This window comes from Macrosteles quadrilineatus, unplaced genomic scaffold (genome assembly GCF_028750875.1).
Source record: "Macrosteles quadrilineatus isolate MER2022 unplaced genomic scaffold, UCM_ALF_1.0 Scaffold_7__1_contigs__length_78375512, whole genome shotgun sequence".
In the NCBI taxonomy this organism is placed as follows: Eukaryota; Metazoa; Arthropoda; class Insecta; order Hemiptera; family Cicadellidae; genus Macrosteles; species Macrosteles quadrilineatus.
Genome location: NW_026542600.1, coordinates 54,784,164 through 54,808,180, shown reverse-complemented (window position 1 = coordinate 54,808,180; position 24,017 = coordinate 54,784,164). Strand labels below are relative to the sequence as shown.

General features: G+C 33.9%; 1 protein-coding gene and 1 pseudogene across 2 annotated transcripts; both read right to left on the bottom strand.

The window, feature by feature from the left end:
- LOC128999002 (fatty acyl-CoA reductase wat-like) overlaps nt 1-187 on the bottom strand; it is a 9,985-nt pseudogene extending 9,798 nt beyond the window's left edge.
- A 105-nt stretch (nt 188-292) lies between these two features.
- Nucleotides 293-23,625, bottom strand: LOC128998107 (fatty acyl-CoA reductase wat-like). 2 transcript variants are annotated; one of them, XM_054424104.1, is made up of 10 exons: nt 23,511-23,625; nt 12,873-13,101; nt 11,445-11,596; nt 9,301-9,391; nt 8,294-8,439; nt 7,223-7,332; nt 5,566-5,749; nt 4,712-4,954; nt 2,418-2,675; nt 293-557 (listed from the first exon to the last, which is right to left on the bottom strand). In XM_054424104.1, exons 2-10 carry the CDS (start codon nt 13,086-13,088, stop codon nt 464-466), a joined length of 1,494 nt encoding a protein of 497 aa, XP_054280079.1. In that variant the 5' UTR covers nt 13,089-13,101; nt 23,511-23,625; the 3' UTR covers nt 293-463. The 2 variants fall into 2 exon arrangements, with proteins under 2 accessions (XP_054280079.1, XP_054280078.1); XM_054424103.1 differs by lacking the exon at nt 23,511-23,625 and adding an exon at nt 16,972-17,133.
- Between the last annotated feature and the right edge of the window lie 392 nt (nt 23,626-24,017).

The window sequence follows — 24,017 nt, the reverse complement described above, 5'->3', positions numbered from 1 at the left end:
TGAACGATCATTTAACTGGCGAAAACAGCCGTCAATGCTTCGAAACTCTTAGAGAAATCCATCATCGGGGTAACCCAAACTAAGACTGAATTCAATGGAGATTGAAAAACTGCGGTTAAAGCATAGCTTGCCTATAAGAGTCCTACAACACATTCTAAACGTTGGCCAGCATTTTCGTGTACGACATTACGCATTCAGTTGTACGACACGACCATCTCCTAGAGACCAATATTTGACACTCTACTTACTATAACCTTAGAGTAGCTGTTCTAAACGAGAAACAAAACACATGAAAATTTCAACAATTGTGTTTTATTTTATAGGAAAATAGTATAATTATTATGTAACCCTACTTTTTACACGGACTAGTTTGGTTGATATACACTTTTATCACTCACGGTTTGGCTTTTACACTTCCTACCGCAAAAATCGCCTTTTGAGTAAGTTTTTGAGATGTGGCACATCAGATGGAGAGAACCGTTGAGAATATTTTCCAAAATAGCCAAATGACGCCTCCGATGAGCAAAAACTTGAGCAATTGATGAACTATGAAAAACCTGGAACATTAGAGTACACATTTAGTACTAACTTATGTATAGTTATACTGTAGTTAGGATACTATAGTCTTATGATAGTGTAGAAAATTAGATGTTTACTTTTGAAATAATAATGAAGCAAAACGTTATATAAAAAAGTATTACGTCTTAGCAGTTTACGTCGATGCTATCATCCAGATATAATACTATTTGATTTATTTACACCTATTATTCCACTACACCAAGTCCGGCTTTTCGAAATCGATTGACATTGTAACAAAGTTTATATGTTAGTTAACCACCATATAAAAACGTACAGTAAAGTTGTAACTATATGGACTCCTTAATCGAATAGTGTTGAAGGACCACCTAATTTTATTCAGAGAACATTATTTGTTTGACAGAAAAGGTATGGGTGAAACTGGACGATAGATTGGATAGGGAAGATCAAATTAAAACCCAGGAGGGGTCACTGGCTCACGATCTCTTCGTCCTCAGACGGATGATTGACTACAGCCCTTGACTAAATTGGTATTTTTGGCTTGATAGAACAAAACATTGCCTGTTCAGTGTTCAATAATGTTCTGGGGTATTTTTAGAGCCTACATTTCCCAGAATATTATCTGGCAGAAAGCAATTAGAACGATTCTTTGCATTTCTTCTCTATGAAATCTGTAAAAGTACTTTAAAACAACTTGGCATTCTTACAATTGTCCTCACTCTTTAGCAGTCATTTTTTAATCTTTTGTTGAATTTCGTATCTTTTTGTTTGACAAGCCATGGCTAAAATATCCAGAAAAAGATTCACATGAAGATCAACATAAGCTTATATTTAGATGAAGCTATTTCAGGCCTCTCAGAATTTAAGACAGATACAATAGTATCTGGTAAAGTCAAGTTTCTGTTACTGACAACTACCTGAATAAGTGGCTAAATTATAGTTTATATAATGAATCCTGTCTCTTGGCCCTCCATCTATCTCGGTACTTTTATCCCAGGCAGACAGAGGGTCAGGAGACAGGTTTCATCATACAGACTATAGAGTTAAGTTCTTTGATCAACCCTAATATACCTTGGCTCAAGGGATCGAAGGTGTATCATGTTTGCATTTTTGTATGCACTATAATATACATCATAAATCATACAATATATTGTTTGTCTCTTTATTATTGTTGATGGTATTTTATTTGAATTTTATTATTAACGATTCTTAATTTATTTTCTGACATAAAAATGTCTAATAATACAATATGTCTAATAATAAATGTCTAGACGCTTAAGGTAATTTCATTCGTACTGTCTTAACTCTTATCACACGTCAGCTGGAGTCGGAATCATGCCGTTTCACTGCTACACTCAGTTTTTTCAATAGCTTATCTCAACATCCAAGTTACCCTTATCTATGCTTATATTTCAATCGTAAAATTACAATCCTGAGTAATTGGGTAACAATAACAACAAACTAGGCCTACTCAGGTACGAAGCAATGAACCTACACTATACTATAATACTATACAAGAGTCTTTATGGACAACAATATAATACGAAATAAATGTACCTTGAGGCTTGTACTGAAATACCAAAACACAATACTTTAGAGAAAAGCGTGACCAAAAAATTAATTAATAAATCAAGCAGAGCTCTGGTTTTATTACTTTCTGCATGATTCTAAAATTGAGCAGAGCCAAACAAATCAAAGAACACAACTACGTAGGACAGTATTAAGTACATCCATACCCTTCACATATATACAACAAATACAACTAAGTCCAAAATTATTCTAGTTAAAAAAATTCTTAGGTGAAACTGAAGGTATAAAAACAACAGTTACAAAAAGCAACTGCTTTATAATTTAGTTTAAAACAAACTAAAACTTCTTACATGAATTGTTTCCTCTTTGCAGCTGGAAGAGTATCGGGCTTGTCCTTGAAGAAATTGCATCGAAGGCCAGTGATGGTGTTCTTCAAGAAGTCATCCCAGTCCAACGCGGAGATGTCGAAATTGAAGATTTCTTTGTCTTGAGGATCTAAGCTATCCCAGAGTCTAATCATTCGGTCGTTGTGGAACAGCCATTGCCTCTTACTGAAGTAGGTGATGACTTTGGTAAACTTATGAACCTTCTTGTAAACCGACCATAACCTGAAAAAATCAAGTGTATTTGTAATGAAATCTGTGATTTGAAATAAACAGTTGCTAGGATGGTGAACGAACTAGATTTTTAACTTTGGACAAAAATCTAGTTCGTCTTTTATATTGGGTTTTCCATCCTATAACACTCATCATTAAAACATTAAAGAGTAAAAAAAATCAAATGCCAATACAAAGGAGTTAATGCTAAAAGTTACACGTCTCCTTTTTTGTGTCTTTTTCTGTAAACTTTTTAATTATATATTATTTATTTATTTATTATTTTATACAGGGTGTCACAAAAAAGTGTGATGGGCTATACAGGACCTAATTCTACATGCAAAAATAAGTCAAAAATAGAGAATAAATTGTTTTGGATTTCGGCTTAGTTTAGCCGTAATCCACCATTTTGTTTTTTGGGGAAAATATTTATTATTTCAAAATCCCTTTGAGATATTTTTACGAAACTTGGCAAAATTGTTTACACTATAGTAAGTAACATTTATAAAAAAAATTATTATTTTAACTTTCCAAATTTCAAAATGGCGGCCGTTTGAATTTTTAATGCTAAATTTCATGAAAACCGGTAACTAAATCAAAATTTCGTAAGACACAAAAGTTTTAGTATTTATTATGACAAATCCAACAAAACAAAAATGAATAAAATCGGTTCATAAATAAAGAAGCTGTGTTTATTTTAGTAATTTAGACTGAAATTATTAATTATAAAATGTATTAAATGTAATGTAATAATTTATGTAACGTATTAAGTAATTTCAGTCTAAATTACTAAAATAAACACAGCTTCTTTATTTATGAACCGATTTTATTCACTTTTGTTTTGTTGGATTTGTCATAATAAATATTAAAACTTTTGTGTCTTACAAACTTTTGTGTCTTACAAAATTTTAATTTAGTTACCGGTTTTCATGAAATTTGGCATTAAAAATTCAAACGGCCGCCATTTTGAAATTTGGAAAGTTAAAATAATAATTTTTTTATAAATGTTACTTACTATAGTGTAAACAATTTTGCCAAGTTTCGTAAAAATATCTCAAAGGGATTTTGAAATAATAAATATTTTCCCCAAAAAACAAAATGGCGGATTACGGCTAAGCTAAGCCGAAATCCAAAAATTTTATTCTTCATTTTTGACTTATTTTTGCATGTAGAATTAGGTCCTGTATAGCCCATCACACTTTTTTGTGACACCCTGTATTATATATGAGTATTGTTTTTTTGGCAAATAAAATTAATTCAATGAAAATTAAATCAAAATTAGATACGTTACATTTTGGCTTCATCATTTAATTCGTCTCTATGGATCACTTTGAGTACATTATGACTACTCTCAAAAATCCAATTTACATGACGATTCCCACATTACCCATTAAAATATATTGTCGATTATTTCCATCTATATTTGTGACTAGAGAAGACTAGAGTTTATTTCAATCATATTATATTGCTCTTTTTTAAATACGTGAACTAGTTTTTCCCCGTGGTTAGGTGAACTTACAACAAACTAATAGCTGTTAAGGAGTGGATGGGCTTATGTGGAACCATGGATAGGGATGGATTATAAACAAAAATAAATGACTTCACTTTTCTGAATACACAACAAACAATTAAATATCTGACTTGGATGTTTTTTGGCAATTCAATTTAAATATCAATACAAACATGTTTACTTTTGGGCCAGTGCCATAATTTGTTTACGTAATGATTCTTACGGTTTTACATTCTAATATTCATGGGCGAAACATAAAAATATCAATATCAGTTTGTGTTCACTACCTGTCATGTTGTTGTGGTTTATGTGGTTTGGTGTGTTTGGCAGGTTGATGAAGGGTGTACTGGGGACTAAAATTCGTGAAGTAAAAGTCAAAGAACTTCCATAGCATTTGGACATTTGGTAATGGTGAAGGTATTTCAGGTGTTTGGGAAGAGAATGAAGGTACAGAGTGGGTAGTTCAAGCCAATGTTCAAGATCTATCTGCATCCAAATTCTTTTCAATGCTTAAATGGTTAATTATGACAATTCTTACTTCGGCTTTTTCCCAGTGACGACAAGGAACATGTCTATGCAGAGAGCCGGTATCAGGTGAAGTAGCCACTGGTACATCAGGTAGAGAAGGTGCACTTTGGTGGTTGATATGGTGTACCACCAGATAGCTTTGACTGTTGGGTTGTCCCTACCATGGCGCAGTGCCACCTCTATGAACTGACCCCAGTAGATTGGGTTTTGACAGGACGACACATAGTTGTACACACGCATTTCTTTCGTGTCCCTAGATCAGAGTTTAGAAGCAACAATGATATATTTACCATACAGATTGAAAAGCACGTCTATTTTGTGTAATTTTGACAGAATATTGAGTAATATAGAAAAATGAAACTAGATTAACCTAATTCGTCAATGCATGCACTACCGTAGAACAGATCTTCTTCTGACATTTTTAAAACTGGATATTAAATGAAATAAAAACTAATTCGTTTAAGCATTTGGCAGGGCGTGCTGTCAAACACCTTTTTTCTTTCTTTTCGATCAAGCTCAATTTGAATATTAACTTTTATAAATGGAAGTATTTGATAGTTCACATCAGTCATTATTTTATTAAAAACTAAGAGAATATATCAAATTAATGAAATAGTGAATGTCAAATAGTACTAAGAGCTTTCCTTTTCTCAGTAAAGCTAGATCATTTAAGTAGGATGCCTAATTCAAATCTTTAAACCAATCAAGAATTATTCTACTATGAATGTTATAAGAATCAGTTGAAACACAAGACAAGTTCTGGTCAACCAGATCCATTTTTAGAAAGTACGCATTGGAACGAGATGATAAGCTATTTCTGGAATAGCCTGTGACATTGAATCCCACGAGGTTTCCTTTGGTTACCTGACGTCCCAGGCTGATGCGATGATGGCATTGACAGCCATGTCCACGGGCACCAGGTCAGCCGCACATTTTTCATTGACTTCGAAAGTTCGTAACAACCCAGCACCAACCCCGCACTGTACACCGGTGGGACCATACATGTTGTCTATCCAACCGTAGATTGGTTCTCGGGCAGTTGCCACCACTGCAACATTACCATCATAGATGACACCATCTGAATCTTCTTCAACAGCTTGAAACACTTCCAGATAATTTACTCCATGTATATCATCTACATAATGTACAGACTCTTCAGTATCTACAGAACATGCAGAATCTTTAGAATATGCAAAATCTTCAGATACTGCATAATCTCTAGAATCTGCATAATGTTCTGTACCCTGTACATAGTCTACATGTTTTACACCTTCTACAGAACAAGGATCTTTTAAAAGGTCTCTCTTAGTTTAGAAACCACCATTTTCTTTGGTAATATTAGATCATTACATTTCACTAAATTACTTCCTGATCAACATTCTATGTATTATTAAATTTACGGAAAGTAAATAAAAGATAGATCTAATAACACTTAAAACATATATTTAAGCCTAACGTGTCATTAGCCAATTGTGTCTGATGATCCAATCGAAATCGATCACCACTTACCATTGTTTATGTATATATACCGTATTGTGAGTTATCAGTATAAGTACATATATGTTTAAACTATTATTATACTATCTTTTATTAACTTTCCATATTACTTTTTCCCAAAATGTAACAGGTGACTTCCATACTATATGAAAATAAACATCGTACACCAATTTATTATTTTACGATCTACAAACACTGGGAGTTTGGCTCTCAAAAACTAATCTCAATACTAAAAACCAAGCGGGATTTGTTAATGAAAAATAGTTTATTATTAACGGGTTTACGGTGTTTTAGTAGCTGTAGTCTGTTCATTAGGATAGAGGGAACCAATAAAGTGAATTATTACACAAACGAGAAAATGTTGAAAACCACAAATATTTTGAATAGTCAAATGAGTGTGACCACAACCCTAATATTTGTTTTTACCGGAAGGTGATGGACGTTTTTTAAGAGGTTGGTGGACCTGGGTCACAGATCAAGGTCGCACTAGATATACCACTAGGTATATCTAGTGCAGACTTGCACAGATGCCTTTGTGTGGCAAAGCAAGGTGTGAGCCGGTACAGCACAGGGGTTAACTGTGCCACAGAGAAGTAAGGTACAGAGGAAACATTCAATGGTACACCACAGAGAAGTAATATCGCTGGTGTCTAGGGCAAAGTACAATACTGCCCCCTCGCCTTTATGTACTGCTCACTGTGGAGGAGGACTCTGTCCCTGTTCGATAATGAATTTCCGCACAGTGTTCACCACTCGGGCTCTTTCTTGATCATCACAAGTATGTTTCCGGCACAACTTAACTAGAGATGAAAGCGCACGGTATTCCTCTGTAGCTTACTTCTCTGTCTTTATATTGATAAAAAGTAGTGACATGGATCCAAACCCACGACATTCGCTGCCTTGGGCCCGAAGTCCGTGCCGCTACCGACTGAGCCATCGACTCACCAGTATCTGAGTGTGGTAGCCTAATTTAGCTTTTCCAACCGATACTAAACTTTTATAAAAATCATACAATTCAACTTACCAATGGATGGGCGGAAGACAACTGCTGGCAGACCCTTACCATAAACGTTGATGACATTTTCAGCTATGGCCTTGGTAAAAGCGTATGTGTTCGGATATTCGCCACATAGCCTGAAATGAAACAATAATTTTCTTAAATACATAGCACACAATAACCTAACTTTTTATGTTCAAGCTTAAAACAAAATATTTAACACAAATAATATATGTCATAGACCAACATAAATTGGTCCTCGCAGTTTTTTTAGCCATCCTTGTTTGCAGATACAAACGAGTATACATATATTTAATGTACGAACTTGCCGAATTGGTATTATGGATTCGGAGTTTTAAGTCTGAGAAGTAGACAACAACATCTGGCTCACTTGCTCTGTTGTAAAATATGGGAAGAAAATTATCAGAATTTGTTTGCAGATTCATTCCTCAAGATGTCGTTCAGATCTGACTCATGGATAGTAGAATTTGTAAAATTGATCTGGGGATAGGGGAAACTAAAATTTGACCATAAAGTAGGGGTTGTGCTAAATTAGATTAGTCAGGTAAGATTGATACGTACAAAGCAATGCTTCTTTGGAGAGAGATTCTTCAGATTCCTTCTTGAAAAGATTGAAGTAAAATAATAGTAAAATGTAAACGAGGTACCAGTAACGTTTAAGTTTATAAAAAGAATAACAGGTAAAAAGTAGTTGTGGAGGACAACAATTGGATCGCCAGAATCAGGTATTTAAACCACTACTGTTATTTATATAAAGAATCCAAATAAAAAATAGATCTTTTTAAAGAAAATTGTAAACAATCACTTGTGCAATGCTAGGTACGATTTTACGCTAATGCTATTCCTCTTTCAATGTTTACTAATGTCGTTTGTCAAGACTTATTCGTATGTTGTTGAAAATTTTAAGGGTAGCTTATGACTTATTATTTGATGAATAGATTGTTTTGGTAAAGTGTTCCAGTGTGTAATTTAATTTGTCAACTCTTACATTGATGAGCATGGAGTACCTTGTCATTGACATGATAGAACAAGCAATTTGTATTGTTAACGTTAACGGTTTATCCGTTGAAGACTTACGTCGTTGAGATTTCCGAAAGCTGCTTCTCCGTGAGGCACTCAGACAAACTGATGGCTTTGTCTCCACTGATCGGAGGCTCAAAGAAATCTTCCTCTATTTCGTTTTGTGTGCAGTTTGCATAAGCAGTTGATATGTGGACGAATGCCTAAAACATCCAAGCATCAGTCTAACTACCTTTTTATTCGTAGATATTAAATAATACTTTAAGAGAGATTTAAAGAAAAAAATAAAAGGTTCAGCTGTTAAAGAGTTCTAACAAATATTTTCTGGTTCTAAATTGAACCCATTGATTATACAAAATTATCTACTTGGTTAATGCCCAATGAATCATATAATCTTCAGTTTAGTAATTCAAAGAAAATATTTAAAAACTAAACTCAAAAAAACTTCAATTCGTTTTGTGTTTAGTGATATTTTTTAACAACCTCAGTTACCAAAAATATAAATAGTCTCTATTCACTACATCAATTAAGTCAAATCAGCCATGGCTACATAATTAAGCAATGAAGTCTTTAAATGTAAGGTTTTCCGTGATTAAATTGTGAGTGTTCGTGTTTTTGTGAGGTTTTAAAACTGTATAACCACAGTCTGATTATTTAAAAGAGACTAATAGTTTTATAGTTTTCACTGTAAATATATGTTGCAAGTGATCATAAATTAACAACTTACGAACATAAAATAACTCTCCTTCTTTTGCATCTTTTCCTAGACTTCTTCCTCTGCCCAGTAAAGTAAAATTAATTCTTAAACTGAAATCATTATTTATGGTGCCTGTAAGGTTCGTGTGGTGACTGCCTTCCTTGTTAAATTCTCTAGTACATTTAATTTATCCTTTGATAGGATGTGCATGCAACAAAAATAAGTTGAATCTGCGAAAGCATAGTCAAAATTCTATGATGGCTAAATATAGACGGATTAGACTAGATCCGTCTCATTCAAGCATAAGCATGAAAATCATTTGGAAGAGGTTTTGGATAATCTGTGAGACATTTTGAATATAATTTACCTTGAGCCTAGGACACTCTCTCGCCAGCTCAATGACGAATTTCGTTCCCCGGACGTTCGTGGCAATGGCTTGACTCAGGGCCTCGTCAAACCTAAGTGGCAGGGATCAAGGAATTTCTACAAATTAAACTGAAAATTACTCAAAATTGGATTTGCAGGACCATTTAACCTTGTTGCAATTCCAAAACGGATGGTTGTTACTCAATCACAAATATTTATGAGTATGGAATCTAACGGAGGTAACGGGTGTACTCTTTCATACCATACCTAGGCTAAATATCTAAAGTTTTTGGAAGTAAAACTACAGATTCCCCCCCCCCCATTTAATTCCAAATTACGTAGGCAACTTTAATTAAAATTGCCTTCAAAAAAGCTTATTATTGGATTTTTACACATTTGTCTAATATATTTGTACGAAACTGGTGTATTCAAACGCGAGCAACCCCTTCCTACAAAAACAGTGAACATATAAAATAATCAGCAAAATGTATGTGTATGGAAGTTTGCAAAGTAAATAAACTGTAGGCCTATCAGCAAAACCGCCACATTCTTTTTTTTCAATTAGCTTGCTAACATCCCTTTTAATAGGTGGAAAATTAAAAACACAAACTTGGAATTATTGAATAAAAATTACTTTTTCCATATCCTATGTTTATAGCTCTTTAGGAGACGGGAAACAAGTGAAATTCATAGAAATAGATTTTCTTTGATAAAAAGCAAGACCAAGGTAAAATATGTATTTACGATATAGCAAGGTAAAAGCAATGCTGCAACACTTAGAGCCACACATACAGTTACATTTCAAAACTTGTCATAATAATAATAAAATAATCCCAAAATAAAAGGTTAAATTAACTGGTTTAATGGCGGAAAATAATAATGGGTTTTTCATCTCTTTAAGAAGCTTGGATTGTGAATCATTTTAAAACCTCCATACTTTACAGACATACATGCTTTTTGTTACCATTTCTTGCTATTGAAGTGTTGTTGCCATCCCCAAACGCAACAAAACAAAGCCTAACAAAATATTTGCAATATTATCAAATATCGTAGATAGGCTACAAAGATGGGGCCAACAAACCCAAACAATGAAAATGGTAATTTTGACAATCTAGTCAACAATGATCACTTGCCATTCAAGGTTTTTAACCTTTGTGAATCAAACTTTTCTTGCAGTGTCTCCATCATACGTTTTCATTTCTTTTATTAGAGATTAAAACCGTTAAGTTCGTAGAAAACGTAATCCGAAAATGTATGTATTTCGGCTCGTATATATTTAGATAAGTATTAAAGTGATCTACCTAATGTAAAAACCCCATGTATCGCGTGGTTCGTACTTTGATAAGATAATGTGATTCCGAATGGAGGCTAAAAATCTTATTTTATCAACATAAGCTGTTTTTTTAAACTAATATTGTTATGTTTTAGGTACTTTCCCTTCTGGTGACAGCATCAGAGTCCAGATCTTGAAACTTCGTGAACACCTTTTTCTGATAATCGTGATAGAAAATTTCCGAAATATTCAATAAAAAAAATATCATAACCAAGAATGGACTACAAACAGAGTAACCAAATACTATCCAAACAGTTTCACAAGTAGTATGATATCTTTGACATATATGCATTGTTTCAACACATACAAAAGTAAGATGTATATTTAAAATATAAATACAGGGTGGAAAAGGGTCCCGGGATGGTTAAATAGTTCAAAAATTAATAAAGATAGAGCTTCGAAACTTGCTACACAGTTACTGGGCATTAAAATAATGTTTACACTTTATTCAGTGATACACTACATCCTCAGGGGGACGACCCTCTAGGAGTCAGAAGAAAATCTTCTGTAATATTATCTACGCTTACAATTAATATTTACTTCTGACTCCTATTGGGTCGTTCCCCTGAAAATGTAGCACCTAACTGAATAATAAGTTAAAATTATTCCAATGCCCGGTAACCGTGTACCAAGTTTATAAGCTCTATGTTTATTGTTTTTTGAAATATTTAACCATCCGGGATTTTTTCACCCTGTATAGAGCAACGATATAGAGGTTAAGTGATAGAGAACGTAGTAATCCTAACTCTGCCTTTTGGATAAGGTAATTTTAAATATAGGCCTAGTTTATTTTTACTTCGCTTATATATTACCTGACCGTTGCTGCACTGTGGAAGACGATCTCCACCTCTTCTCTTAGTAGTTTGGCATCTTTAGGTGACAGCCCTAAACCAAGGGCTGAAGTATCGCCTTCCACAGCTATAACCCGTCTCCGAATGTCTTTGTCTTTCAGTTTCGAGAAGATCTGTAAAAGAGCGAGAATATCAGTGTAGCATAGTCTCGACTATCCAGCTCTGCCGTGGGTCGGATAAGCGGGAAGTTCGGATTTTAGACCGGTAGTTGAGTGGTTATAGTGCTCGCCTTCAAATCTGGAATTTACTGGTTTGATCCCAAGATGAATTAGATTATACCAAGACGCCATTTGCCATTTGACTATCATTTAGATGCTATCTAACTAAAAGTTAGATACCAACAAGACCATTAAAAATAGAACTAGTAAAAACACAATATAGAATAAAGGAAAATGAAAGTAACCAAAAACATTGTAAAATGTTTACCGTCATCAAAATTTAATAGTTTATTCGTTTTGAAACCTGCTCAAGGCGTGAAGTTTGTTTTACATTGACAACATTATTACTTATCATTAAAATCAAAATTAACCGAAACAACTTACTATGTTTTCTGAAAATAAAATATCCACTATCGATACTTTCGTTAGTTTTAGATTATGCTGGTGCGATAAGTCAAGGTTGTCCATGGATGAATGATTAAATGATACTCACCCCACAGGACAAACCTTTCACTCTACAGCTGAAAATAAGTTGGGTACTCATTAGAAATTAAGTACTCATTCGGCAAGTTCAGCCTACTGAAATTGTCTCTGAGATAAACTCTTAAGTATATTTATATTAAATATGAATATGTGTATGTAAAGTGACAAAATGATTTAAGTGTTAAAACTTTAAGAACTTTAAGAATGTATTTTATAGTTTTGCAATCTACCAACTTTCCTTCTATCGATACTGGTTAATTTTGTTATACACTGAAACTGACAATATAGGATCTAACCTAACATTAGACATGAATGAACCTCTCACTGATTGTGCTACAGACTTAATTATATTTTCTCCCTTAGTACTGTTACTGTGACTACCGATGTGAAAAAAAAAACTATAGTTTACTAAAAGTTTTTTTTTCAGTTAGCCCAGGGCCGATTTAATAAATGGGTCCGGTGGGCCTGGGCCCAGGGGCGCAACGAGTTGCAGGGTTTGTTGGTACAAGAAAGACTGTCCTCTAAAAGGAAGGTGGTGGAGGGCACAATCATGTCTTGGGACCATATCGCGTCATATACTAACCACGATAAAGTGGGTGTATTTGATGGAAATCAGTAGTTTACGTAAGTGAACTCCTTATATGGTTCAACTCAACTAGCCTAGGTTAATTTTAGTTATAAAACTGTAGACAACTTTACATTGGGAATGAAATGTCTAGTTATATCCAAAGTCAAAGCGAAGACTTACCGCATCCTGTAAGAGCTCGGAGAATCTCTGCTGTACTGACTTCCCCTTCTTCGGCCGCACCAGGAGATATATTACGGCCACTGAGGTGCTTCGAAGGAGTTTCTCCACCAGGACTTTCCCCATGAACCCCGTGCCTCCTGTGACCAACACGGTCCGTCCATCGTACCATCTCTGGACCGGCGACCCCTCACCGACCCCTTGGTCTAGGATGTTCATTGGAGGGTCAACTCTGCAACAAAAGCAAAGGTTCTGTATCTCCAGAACGGCAATTCATCAAAATAAACATCGCAGGTCAATAAAGGATTTGAAGAACAAAAATAATTTTACTATCAACTGTTTCTCAAATTATCACCAACTGCCTTTTTATGGATTTAGACACAATTCCAATCATCCCTCATTATTTCATTTTATCTATTTATCCATGGGACGAGTTACAGATGTTATCTTCAGTATTTAACTGGTGGTAGGTGATTTTTAAAGCTAGTAAAATACCATATACAGGGTGGCTGAAAAGTGACTTGCACCCCCCACCCCTTAACCTTCAAACCATTTCAGATATTTAAAATCGGTGAACGGCAACCATCTTAGATGTGAGGAGCTAAAATAATGATGAATAATTTAGAAAAATTTGTTCTTAGGCAGTGGTGGTAGTGGGTAGCTCAAAATGTTCAAATATGTAGTATAGTCAACGTTCATATAAATTAATAGGTTTTTCCAAAACCAAACAATTGGCATAAAGGAAAAAAATCGGACCAATAATAACAAAATGGTAACTAAAAATGTGTGAAGATTTTGAGCTAACCCCTACCCACACTACCCCTAAGGGCACAATGTCCAAAATTATTCATTATCATTGTTGCCTCTCATATCTAAGAAGGTTACCGCAAGCTGATTTCAAATGGTTAAAAAGGTAAGGGGGGGGGGAGTAAGTTACTTTTCAGCCACCATGTATGTGTTAGTAACAGATTTTTTTTTTTAGTGTGCTGGAAATAGATTATTTTCACGCCAGATTGATGAAATATAATTCAGGTCTATAGGATGAGTTGGAGAGATTGTCTTTAATATTTCTAGGGCGATATGTCATGTTTAAGGCTATTAAAATAACAACTATGTTTTAGTAACAGATTGTTTTAAGTGTACTTCAAATAGATTATGTTTATGCCAGGCTGATGATGCGTAATGCATAAATGTTAGGTTGATCAAATCAAATAATTACGTGAAGTTAGTGACAGATTACGTTTAGGGTGTTTTGCTAACAAGGGTGGTCCCAGGGGGGATCAGGGGGGTCGTTAAAAAACTTTTTTAGACTTTTTTTATTTAGATAAACTATTATACCAATAGGGGAACTTTAATAATTTTTATTGCAAATCGTTCTACCAAATTCATTGTAGTCTTAACACTTGTGGCGAACGAAAGGACTAATTACAAACTCGGCATCGTTTGAGTCCGACTATTTTTTGTACGTCATAACTTTTCATAAAAAGTAAGGAAGATCGGCAGACGACGGACGCTTTCAGCCTTGTATGGCAACGGCAGTCGGCAGTGTCCGATGCTGGCGTTCGACGTTCGGCCGCATTCTTCTTCTTATTTAATTTTTCGGCATTTAATGTTATCATTCCATTTAACCTAGATGATTGAAAACTTAAATTGGGTTTTGGATAAAGAAAAGAAGTTGTATCAATAGTCTAAGCTTGAAAGGTAGTTGAATATTTATTTATCTGGGTTCAGCATTAGGAATTTGTAATTACAGTAATGTAATCAATGATTACCGTAACAAATTTTAAAACTTTCAATATTATTCATATTTAGAGTACCTGATAAATAAAGCATCAGGTTTGGGTTGTGGTCATTTAAGAATACCACAACCCAATTGGTATGCTGCTAGCCACGAAACAACAACAAAAGGGTAGTGTCTCAGACTTAGATGCGGGAGGGACGGATTTAATGTCCCGCACAACCACAAAAACTTTGCACAAAAACTTTATTCTCGCGTTAACCCCTTGTAAAATGTCACTGGCGTGCAAAAAATATTCTCCAGTCGGTAGCAGTGACAGGACGCCGACGGCAACGATGGGTAGTGTACCTTTTGTAGGTAAACTGTTGCTTACTGGGCAGGTATAATTCAGTCGTGTTGGGTGCAATTTCTTAAACACTTCTTAGATAAAATAAGTTTTCTGGTTCAAAATTCTTGGTCTGATTTTGGACATTTTCTTTTTAGCATGCACATCGGCACCAGTTGAAAGGGTAATTTCGTTAATCAATAATGCTTAAATGTGTTGTAATGTTGCGATATTTCTTCGTTATTAAAACCACAAGTCTCAATAGTGCAAAAATATGATACTATACAAGTTTATTTTTAACAATTTCTTTGATCATTAAATAACCTGGGGACATTAAGCTTGGTCCTCAAAATAGCTTAAAAACACTAATGTTAGCAAGTTATTTCAACATTTTCCTCGAGGGGGACCCCCGGACCCCCCGGTGACCCCCTCAAGGTCTATGTCTAGGACCGCCCTTGTTTGCTAATTGGTTATGCTCACATATGCCGAGTTTATCCATGCAATTCTAGATCGTTTCTACAAATGCCATACAACGAAGGGCTTCCGGGTATTCAGATTTGTCTGATTTACATATTCTGCATTGTGTAACTTCTCTTACTCACAGTGCATCGTATACTTTACAAAATTCAACCAGCATTGATTCAAACTGTTTCGCCTAAATTATTTTTCTTATGGACGGATTTACATTTATTTACAAATATTTTTTCTTTGATCTATTTCTGGTGTTTGCAAAATTCAAATGAATGCTGACAACTAACCAAACTTGTATGGAATGGAGGGTTTACCCAATATCTATGTTAAAATGTTGATATCTGTGTTCTTCAGTTCAGCGCAAAAACATGTCAGTATGATTGTGAATTACTAGTTTACAATTGGTTCTTTAATAAAAGAAGTATGCAAAGCATGTGCATTAAGTGGTCAATTTGTCAGGAGATTAGGATTATCAACTCGTTATGTATATGTCTTGCTTCCAAGTTGAATAGAAATAACCTTCTTAAATATTTATTTAGTAGTATTACCAAGATTTTTTATTTATTTCAACTTCCAAAACCACTGCTGAACATTGTGAATGTTGTTTTCTTCAAGCGTATTGTTATTATTGGATCACGACTTTAGGTTGCTGCTACTGAGTTTAAGAGGACAATTCTCTCAAAAGGTGGTGGCAATGACAATGTCTGCTATTTGATGGAAATACCATGAAACTAGAGTAATAGTCACCATTTTAGGCCTTTTGATCACTATGTGACTAGGATAATAGCTGGAACTAGGCTCTGTCCTCACTATAATACTTGAACAATAGCTGAAACTAGGCTCTGTCCTCACTATAATACTAGAACAATGGCTGGAACTAGGCTCTGTCCTCACTATAATACTAGAACAATAGCTGGAACTAGGCTCTGTCCTCACTATAATACTAGAACAATAGCTGGAACTAGGCGCTGTCCTCACTATAAAACTAGACCAATCGCTGGAATTAGGCTCTGTCCCTCCTGCAAAGCTAGAACAATAGCTGGAACTAGGCTCTGTCCTCACTATAAAACTAGAACAATACCTGGAACTAGGCTCTGTCCTCATAAAACTAGAACAATAGCTGGAACTATAGCATGTATGATCAAAACAATACCTAACAAGTATAGAGAAAACACAACGTTATTTATTCGTATAAATGTTTAGGATGTGTGTGGTACCTCAGTCTAGGGATCGAAGCAGAAAAAAAATTAAATCGATTTATTTTCGAACTTGCTTTAAAACCCATAAATACCCAATACAAACAGATGTGTTAAAAAATTGCAAGGTAGTCATATCCGAGGAGTTATCGAATGTACTTTTCTTGAAACAAAATATTTAGCAACGCACAACTTCTTTAGAAGTTTTTTTTTCACAAATAGGCTAACATCACTTAATTAGAATCCATTCAATTTTGTTAAATTGGTCATTTACACCATGTAGCAATATGTTTCAAACACAACAATACATCAACGCCAAAATGTTACCCATCGAAACAACACCCACAACAAACAGCAAACAGCTAAATTTACCTGTTCATCAAGTGTGACTGAAGATCTTATTCCTCACCGATTAAAACTTGTACACTTTAAAAAACCGTTATCCATAGATTTGACAAACTAGATCGGTAGCGATCATTCACACGGACGGAGTACACCCTATCTACTTTCTAATGAACCTGACCTAAAATTGTGTTGGATTGAACTTGCGAATGTGCAAGGCCGTCGGTGAATGAATTATCATGTCATACAGTACCAATTGAAATGGTAAACCCACTTGGTCACGAATTAATACACATCCTGGAAGCTATGCTTGGATTTATTTTTTCTTCTGACTTCTAGCGGGCGATACAAAATGATTTTGGGTCGCCCGCTAGAAGTTTTTACATTTAAATTGCATTTTGAATTTATACTTTTCTTAAATTTTCTAGGAACCCATTAGGCATACAACAACGTTTCGATATACTAAATTATTTATTCTTTTAATCGGTGCACCGAAACTCCCCCGCATACTATCTCGACCAAAAGGGTTCGCTAATCCCCCAACCGAAACTCCCCCGCGAGGATGGCATGTACCTGAGCCCACCAGGTTTGTCATACTGCGTAATGACTCAGGGATGCCACCCTCCAACCCCCCCCCCCCTCCTAGCACCAATGATGCAAGGAACTACATAAATAATTGTGAACTACAAAATACTTTGCCCCAATAAATATAAATAATAAAAATAATTTCAGTTTTGCTTAGGTTTTCTAACCGAGTAGTACTATGTGATTCTGTGCGATTGTTTTTTTTGCTTAGTAAAGTAGTTCGTTCAGTTAAGACGAACCTAACCTTAACTTTATAACCTATGCAACAGGTTATTTGTGAGCAAGGGCAAGTAAACTTGGTGAAAGACAATTATGTTTTTTGTTCTTAAGGGGTTTTGAAGAGTGAAGAAGAAAAGTGACGTTGTAGCGAAAATAATTGTAAGGTAAAGCTATATACCTTGGCTTCTGGGAAACTCTTTTCCCGAGAAAAAGGACAACATAGTCATGTTGCTAGAGGTAATTGTTTTTCATTTAATATGCTCAGAAACAGAAATTATGAACCAACAATTAAGTACCAGTTGGTGCATCAAAACTCAAGAAAAACTTAATACAATTTTTAAAACAAGTTACAATGTTTTAAGAAGTTAAATAGCTTGTTGTAATGGGTATCAAAGAACCTTGTATTAATTAAGAGAGGTGTCTTTCTTAAAATCCGGTAGTTCTAAATTTTTGTAGACTTGTTTGGGATATCGGCCCAATTAATAATCCAGGTTTGTGACCGCGTGCGACGACTGTAACCTTATCGTAAGTCAAACAATCACAAAAATTACGACTTGCTGTAATTCTTTGATGAGTTATTTTGAAGACTTTGTTTCATTCTATGTAGGCCTAAAATGTTTCTTGTTAAAAAAATATTTTTAGTATATGTTGTCATCTCAAGTTCTCAACGGGACACAAAGGTTGTTTTGGTCTTAATTATTCACAAAACCGTTTACACTATCTTTACCCGTGGCCTACTCCAATGCCGCGGAGTGTAAAAAGAGTGTAAAACAATTTGAACAAACATCAAAACAACAATAATTGTCTATTGTTTTTCAGCAAAATCTAATTCTAATTACTATTCAAAACTATTATAAATAATTAAATTAAATTAATTATAATTAATTACAAATAATTACAATTACATTTTTGTAAAGTCTCGAAAATGAAATTAAATTTGTAAATAAAATCCTCTATTGAGTATACCAATCCTGCTGGTTTCCAACCTTAATGTTATGATTGTCACTTTACATGTTCTTTTGAGGTAATTTTAGCGTGTGTTCCTTAAAGGACCGCACAATGGAAAATAATTTATAAATAAAAAACTTTTTTAAAACAAAACGTTTTCAAACGCACTAAAAAGTGAAAAATAATTTATAACTATGTGAAGAGTATTAATACTTGTATGATTTAAAACGAAAAACGTTTTTCGTTTGAAATCTTACAAGTATTTATACTCTCCAAATATTTATAAATTATTTTCTACCTTTTAGTTTTTAATTTGTATGGATGTTAAATCTATTTCAATCATCTATATAAGATTAAGACAGAGGCATGTGGGAAATCTAAGGTTTATTTGAGTTTATTTTCATATAATCATGTATTAGATTGAATGTATGGCTTACCTACTAACTATAAATATATCAATCTATTTAATTTATTGTTTACTTTATAGAATACTAAATACATAACAAATGACGTTATTAAAAAACACCTTTACATCTGCAATCAGATTGTTTATCTTTATTTTGAATTGTTTGTTTGTATAAAGAATCTCTTGGGAGCAAAACCTGTACCTCTTAACCTCTGCTCTTCGAACCGTCAAATTGAAGTGTTTACAGCTGACTTAAATTAATTGATATATTTACATTCTTTCAAAATGTAAACATGGAAAATTTGGAAGCCCATGGGGCGTAGCACAAGGGAAATATGAAAATTAAACTAGCTGTTGTACCCGTGCTTTGCAACGGGAAGAGGACACAAAATAGAAACATTTTAATCTTTACATATGTTGCATATAGTAGTTACACATCCACCAACGCTTTTAGAAACAAAATTCAACTCTTAGTTTTTGCACCTATTAGTAACACACATACAGACAGACACCATTAGATTTTTATATAATAGTATTGATGATGATATAATATTGCATTGTCATCCATTTGTGAGCTATGTTTCAAGTCTCTAGCTCATCGGGAACTTAGTGTAAAATTGATTGCAAAATTTGTACCGGACAAGAAAGCGAGCTAATGAAAACGTTTCAATAAAAAGTGGTCCTAGCCTTATGTCTTATACCATGGTAATAACATCTTCCCATGTGTTCATTTTAAATCAACACACATAAACGGAGAAATAAATTTGTAAAAATATTATGTACATTATTTTAACTTGAATTTTCTAGTCTACTGTTGACCTTGTAATAAAATTTCAAACTTGAGTATCTATACTTTTTGACTCGATAGTAGGTACTCTCTCTCCTTAGTGATGTATGAAGGGTTTTAAGAGAATCTCCGCGTTCTACAATGACAACGAAAACTCTCTACCCGTCATTGTCTCCCCTTAGATTCCAGGAAGGACAGCGGGGGAGTATCGGTGCGCCGCTGGGGCGGGATTATGGGTCGCGGGGGAGTTTCGGTGTCTACCTGGATTTTGCGGGGGAGTTTCGGTGCGCCCCTTTTAATCTCTACATTGTTAAAGGTTGAAAATGGGAAAAACCTAATACTACTCCATAACCCCCCCCCCCCAAAAAAAAAAAAAAATAAACCCCCATACCCATAGTTCAATTATGCTTGTTCTCGAATCCGTTCGAATAAACGTAGGTTTACACGTTTGTAGCAAATTTCATCACAATCGGCTCAGTTTTACTCGAGTTATCGTGCTACCACATACATATGTAAATATATATATTTATATATATATATATATATTAAAACTGAGGATTTTTTGGCCTCTGGGGATCTCAACACGGAAAAGTAAATCGGTCCCTGGTCTAGATCTCACCATGATACCCACGGTAATAGTGTATTACCCTATATGGGAAATTCGATAGTAATTTCGACATATACGACAACAATGTATATAAAATTCCGCTACCACTATATAAGTGGATAATTAAACTGTCTAGCTTGAACATATCTTAAGTGGTTGGGACCTTTGTACAAATTACATACAGATAGATGGATCGGCACATGTTTTTGGTGTAAAATATGATCGCTTGGAAAACAAAGACACAAAGAGGGAGAGTGCAAAGAAGTTTCTGGACACCTTTTAGACATCGATATAAAAACTAGAAGGTAAAAAGTTGAACACCTTTATTTTCGATCTAACAATCAGTCTTTCGCGTGTTATATGTTTGTTTACTCAACATCTGTAAACATTGATAAGGTTCTAGCAAGACTGAGCGAAGTAAAAGTTAGGTATCCACTGCCTAAGTGTTTGGTCAAACATTGCACTAATAATAGTCTAATAATCAGATTATAACATTTAGTAGAAAGAGTTCTAATATACAAGCTAAGTTATCTTTTCCAGAGAGATACACATACTTTTGGCAAATTTACCGTATAGGAAATAAGCTATTACCGCAGGTCTCAAGGTAAGAATTGCACCCGGGACCGATTTACTTTTTTCGTTTTGATGTCTTCAGAGGCCAAAATCACTCTCCGTTAATATCGAAATGCATAAATACAAGTGTGTGTGTGTGTGCGTGTGTGGCCGTTAGCAAGATAACTCGAGCAAAAATCTTCTGATTTTGATTTAATTTTTGAAAAACATGTAAGTCTACATTTATTCAAATACGCGAAACAGCATGATCAGACTATGGAAACGGGGGTTTATGGTTTAAACAATGCTTTATGGGGTAAAATTAGTGTTTCTCATTTTTTACCTTAAAATCAGAAAATTTTGTATTTTCTCTCTAAACCGTTTTGTAGAGCTTAACACAAATAAGTTGAGTACATTGAAGTGTTGTTATACGCGTATTTGTTACGGGAATAAACAACTTTTAATTTAAAATTGCCTTGTTATTCGTATGAATAATAAATCAACTGTTGTAGTTAGCTTGTTTATGGATATATTTGGATCAAACTCGGCAAATGTGTTTATTTTGTAATTAGCTGACAAAATTTTATTTAAAATGACTTTATTATCTTCCCTGTAGCTGAAAACCTAAGTGCTCATTAAAACTAGTGTTATTTTAGTAGAAAATAAATATGACGTATTTAAGGAAATATTTTGGTAAAAATCCAACCTCGCAAAAGTAAATTCGCTTAATATGCAGGTTTTCTGCGGCGGAGGTTTTCTGTTTTACCTTATGCTTGTAGATATAGTTGTATGAACTAACTAAAAGATTAATACAGTATATCCTAAAAATATACAGCTTGTGTTACTCCATTAGTAAACAACATTTATGTATACCTGTTTACTTACGTACTCTTAAGAAAACCCCAGAAAAATATAATAAACTGCAATGTAATAACATTAATGAATTTTCATCAAAATAAAATAAAAATTAATACTTAATATTTATGTTGCAGTAAACAATACTTGTGTTTTTACACATTAAAATCGAACTGTTCAAAAGGGCAAAATTAGTGTTTAAAGTGTTAACTTAAAAATCTAAATGCAATAAATAAAAAATATTAATAACTCACTCCCACCAACAGGAGTGGAATCCTCCTTCGGAAGAATACATTTTTGATAAATTTATTTAAATTTTCTTGAACAAAGTTTGCTATATCTATAGGATAAATTTTAAATGTAAATGCAATTGAAGTTAGTTAAAATTAATTTTATTGCATGCTAAAAAGTATTTTGATTTTTTTTTTTAAATGGTAGTATTTCTTAATATGTTTTAGCTTGTGAGTGCCAAATAAATAAATCGTAGATACAACTTTACTCTTTTTGGATGTTTTTGTGTAAAACCGAATCACAAAAAATATATCTTACGACTATTAGTTGACGTATTAGAATATCGCGTTAATAACCCTAATATAATTATTTTACTACTAGACTATAGAAGAGGTTTAGGTGATATGGATAAGCTTTAGCGATATCTTAATCATTTGGTAATAATTAACAGTGTCATTTTAGATCGTTCGTGAAAATATTGCTAGCTTACATGACGTTGGTACATTACATAAGCTGTACTGAACAATAACAGGAAGGCTGAATAATAAACATACGGTACGAGGAAATCGGTAGCTGATTTACTATATTTTTTTAAGAATACTATATTCACTGTGGCCATTCAACGCGTTGAAATGTTGTCTACCAAACAAAAATGGTTTATTGAAAACAAAGTTTTAATATACTGATTTTATTCTTCGCAAATGTTTAACTTTAGTAGTTCAAAAGGAATATAAAAATTCCCCAGAAATGTAAAGGAAATCTTTGAAAGATAATGAACAGAATGTACTCTCATTTAGATTTTTTATACAATATTCTCCCTTCAATATATGGGTAATCTCCTACAAAACTTGCCCTAAACTCTCCCCCCCCCCCCCAAATTCATACGATAATGTTTAATTTAATCAGCCATTTACCTTATAAAAGTTATTCGAGCCTTGTACCAAGCTATTTGAATAAATAAATTCTGTCTTCAATGGATAGGTGCAAAATACTAAACAAACATAATACTTAATCTTAAATAAATAAACGCCATCAAAAATAAATTCCTAACTGAAACTACGATACTTTGACAACATAGAATACTATATCAACTTTACGTGTACGAATTATTCCAATGATTTTTCAAATTTTGTTTTTGGCGATAGAGAGTTTATTATATTCAATAGATTATTTCGGATATTATCCTTCACTATTAGTTAAAACCAAAGTTTTCACGACCTCAAACGGATACAAAATAAGACTTCTGAGCATTCGTTTTTTTTTCAATAATTATGATCGGAAATGTCCTCATTATTTTTTTTAATAACATGTTCTTCAATAACTCTTCCTCAACTAACCTAATTTGCAAGTCTTTTAACGAACTAAAACACAATTTTTACCTTTGTATGTATCCGAATTGTGAATTTTTCTGGTTAATTCGACATGTTTCGATGGCATCAACATTGTCAAAGCAGAAACAATTGGATGGACGAACAAAAGAAGCACACGAACACACGGAGTTCACCATATCAAAAGAATATTGCCTACGTTGATAATGACAGAGTGATAACAATGCTGGCGAGAATCGCTACGTGACTACAACTGATAAGCTGTGTTGAACAGGAAGGTTGTGTAGTATGGATTGATCACATGTTTTGATTTGTTGGGGTTTGTTTCGCTTTGTTTTTGTCGTGTAGCTGTTTCCAATTTAGTACTTATTATTATTTAAAGCATAACTTATATTCAGACGACCCTAATATATCAGACTGCGTTTTTGAAGGTGAAGAGAAGTAAATAAGAGTTTTATAGGTTATATAATTTGACGTCATCAATCCACTTTGTATTATTACTACATAAATAGTTTCGGAGCGTTACTTGGTAACGCTAAATTTCAAAATCTAATAAGA